General features: G+C 64.1%; 1 protein-coding gene across 1 annotated transcript in view; it reads right to left on the minus strand.

The window, feature by feature from the left end:
* DUS1L (dihydrouridine synthase 1-like (S. cerevisiae)) overlaps positions 1–2,963 on the minus strand; it is a 7,420-nt gene extending 4,457 nt beyond the window's left edge. The window contains exons 1-4 of the mRNA XM_011926399.1: positions 2,717–2,963; positions 2,019–2,127; positions 1,358–1,408; positions 752–864 (exon numbers count right to left, since the gene is read on the minus strand). Of these exons, the coding sequence (XP_011781789.1) occupies positions 752–864; positions 1,358–1,408; positions 2,019–2,127; positions 2,717–2,953 (510 nt within the window). The 5' untranslated portion in view covers positions 2,954–2,963. The remainder of the gene's footprint in view (positions 1–751; positions 865–1,357; positions 1,409–2,018; positions 2,128–2,716) is intronic.
* Between the last annotated feature and the right edge of the window lie 457 nt (positions 2,964–3,420).

The raw sequence follows: 3,420 nt of genomic DNA on the forward strand, positions 1-3,420 counted from the left end.
CTGCCCCTCCAAGCCCTGTGCCCCATGCCCGACTCCAGGGACCTTTCTCTCACCATCTCAGCTCCTGAAGCAGGGCTGAGGAATGACTGTCTGGGGCCTGCCCCAAAGGCTCTGTCTGCACTCTGTGGGAGCCTCAGGCTGCATGTGCTGCCCAGGCCCATGCAAGAGCCAGGCCAGGAAGTGGCAGCATCCCCACTGCCCAAGACCAAAGGTATGGAGGGACTGGCTCCAGGCTGGTGGGGCACTGGGGGAAAGTGCGGCCTGGGCCCAGCAGCCCCTGTGCAAGCTCGTCCCTGGGTCACCAAGGTTGCTGTCTGCCTTCAGAAGGTTGAGCGTCTTGAAGGGCACCCCTGGAGACAGCAGCCCATCCAGGCCTGCCCCAGGCCAGGCTCGGTGTGCAGGGGACCCAGGCAGGGGAGCAGCTCTGCTGACAGCCTGTCGGCCCCTTCCTGACCGTCTAGGGAGACTGGATGCTGAGTATCCCCAAAGGGGGCCCTGCCGGCCTCTGTGACACTAGGGACATGGTAGAGATGCCGACGTTACTCTATCCACAGGGATAAAACTCTGGAGCCAGGAAAGCCGTTTCTGTTGTGAAGGCCTGGGCTTGGGGTGGTGGCACTCAGAGTCCGTGGGGGCAGGCCAGTCAGGAGGGCCACTGCCCCCATGAGGCCGACAGTGCAGAGCCTCAGCTGTGTCCTCTGCGCAAAGGCCCAGCCAAGGCCCACGACACCCCCGCGAGCCCAGGGCTCACCTGGCAGCCGGCCTTCTCCAGCATCTGGGCGTACCTCACGGTCTTGTCGATCTCTGGGAAGACACGGATCTTGCACGTGACAGGAACAGAGAGTTTCTCGTGGGCCAGCAAAACTGGGGAGAAGACAGGCAGCTTCCGAGGGGGCCATGGTGTTCCCACTTCAGCAGCCAAGCCCCGGAGCCCAGGGCCCCGCAGATAGCGGAGTCCAGGCAGCTTTGCTGGGAGGTTGCGAGGCAGCCTGGGCCACCATCTGGGTGTCTCCCTCAGGCTGCCGGGCAGGCTCCCTCCGCCATTCCCCCAGCCCTCCCAAGTTCAAACAAGCAGGGCCGAGGCCAGCTTTATCTCCCAGGACATCTGGGGCTGGGCCCAAGCAAGGACTCTGTCCTGGCACCTACTGTCTGGTTTTAAGGGGAGGGTGGCACAGGACAGGCAACTTCACAGCCACCTCCTTCCAGCGGAGAGGCTGCTTTGGGCAGGACGCCCCAGGGTGGTGCTGAGAGCTCCTGCCAGCGCCTGTCCTCTCCGAAGCCCCAGCCCAGTGGACAGTGCCCGTGTGTCCCTCTTGAGGGTCTCCGGGGTCCTTCACCGCCCACCCAGCCAACTCACTCATTCTCTGGAGCAGGTCCCACTCATCTTGCAGGAAGGCACCATAGTGACCTGCAAAGAGCAAGCATGGCCTGGCTGGCACCTGTGTTAAGGCTGGTGGAGCCGAGGCCTTGCACCCCCTCTGCACCCTCTCCTCCATCCATGCAGGCCAGGAGCTGCCCTGCCAGGCCGGACGCAGGTCCCCAGAACCAGCAGTGTCTCTAGCTGGGGCAGTGGAACAGTCAGAGCAGTGGTTTGTCGGCATCAGATTCAGGGACTCTATTTGCCCAGCTGCCTAAGCTCAGAAGATGCTGAATGGAACCCCCACCGCCCCACGGTCTGGGACCAAGTAACACCTCCTCAGGGGCTCGGTGAGGTAGACAGGCTCAGCCCCACATACAGCAGTGCAAGAGGGTGGCGGGGACCCCATATCAGCAATCATGTTTATGCAGAGGGAGCGCCCTGAGGGAAGGGGAGAGGCAGGAGGGCTCAGCCCCCAGCCCCGAAGGCCTGAGGACAGCCACCCTCCAGAGGCAGAGCACAGAGGATGGCTGGCTCCAGCCTGAGCCACTGGCACGACAGAGGCAAGGCCTGCCATCCTCCAAGCTCACCACACCTGGGGCTGCACTGAGCTGGCTCTGGCCCCTGCCCCGGGTGCCCCCATGCTCCACATGGAGCTCACCTCTCTTGGCTATCATCTGTGGGCAGCCCAAGTTCAGGTCAATGGCGTCACAGTAATCCTGAGCCAGGAGAGCCGCCTGAACAAACACTTCCGGGTCATTGGCACAGAACTGGAGAAGACGCAGGAGTCAGCCATGCGCCCAGCCAGGCGCTAGTCCCTTGCTGCCCGGCCCTAGGAGAGGTCCAGTGTGACCCCAGGAGGGTGTGGGCCCAGGTTCACCGCAGGAGGGTGTCCTGTCCTGTGGAGGCTTACAACATGACAAAGCCAGGAGGAGTCCCCAAACCACCCAGATTTACAGATTTTCTTCTGAACTGTGGTAGAAGCCACAATCACTAACTTCTGAAGAGCAGAGCCATCTCTACTGGTTCTGAAGAGGGAGTGTGAGTGTGAGAGGCAGCAATCCAGAGGCCCCAGCAGGGCTGCGAACCTCACAGCACCCTGGCTGCCTCAGCCAGCTCGTAGAGAATGGGGTTGGAGTCTGGCAGGTGCACCTGGCAGCCCTGACTCCACCACAGGAATCACTGCTGTGGCCATGTGGACTCTACACACCTGGTGCCACCTTCTCCCTCTCCTCCTGGAATTGAGCTGTCTCTGGAAAGGCTGAAAGTGATGTCCGGCCACAGAGGGAAGGGTTTTTCCCCAGGCATTCCAGGGCCCGGGACCCAACCGCTGCCGCCGCCACGGCCCCTCCCGCGCACCTGCACGATGAGGGGCCGGTCCTCGGGGCACACCTCGCAGTACAGGTTCTCCTTCCGGTAGTTGGCGTCGCGGACGAAGACCTGGGCGTGCAGCATGGGCGTGTAGCAGAGCTGTGCTCCGTGGCGCCGGCTCAGCAGCCTCCAGGCCAGCTCGCTCTGGTCCACCATGGGGGCCACCACGTGGCGGGCGCCACGCAGGGTGCGGCTCCAGAACTCGAAGCCCTGCAGCTTTGGCATCGTCTCCAGGCTGGGGCAAAGGCGCAGACCGGGGGCTCGGCCAGGCCCAGCGAGGGGCTGAAGACTCAACTCAGAGGCAGCCGTCAGTCTTCTAAGGCCGCTCCGGTACCACCGCTGGGTCACACGCAGGGGCACTAAAGGCGGGGGTCGGTGCAGGCTGGAGAAAGGCCACTCCAGTGCCGCCACCTCCTAGCGGATCTCGGGGGAGCCGCTGGACCCCTGGGCCTTGACCCTCCCTGGGGAGCGAGACTCGATGTCGGCCTGGTAGGATTGGCGTGAAGGGGGAAGATACCGTGACGCCAGCGTCCCCACGGGCCTGGCCGTGAGCAGGTCGCCCTGCGGTGAAGTTAGGACCCCGGCAGGGTCACGCCGCGGCCGGGCCCTGCGAGGACCCCCGGCGCCTTCCCGGGAGAACTGACCCGCGCCAGGCCAGGGGAAGGGCAGAGCTTCCCTCTCCGCAGGCGGCC

Source organism: Colobus angolensis, unplaced genomic scaffold (genome assembly GCF_000951035.1).
Source record: "Colobus angolensis palliatus isolate OR3802 unplaced genomic scaffold, Cang.pa_1.0 Scaffold1, whole genome shotgun sequence".
NCBI classification, from domain to species: Eukaryota; Metazoa; Chordata; class Mammalia; order Primates; family Cercopithecidae; genus Colobus; species Colobus angolensis.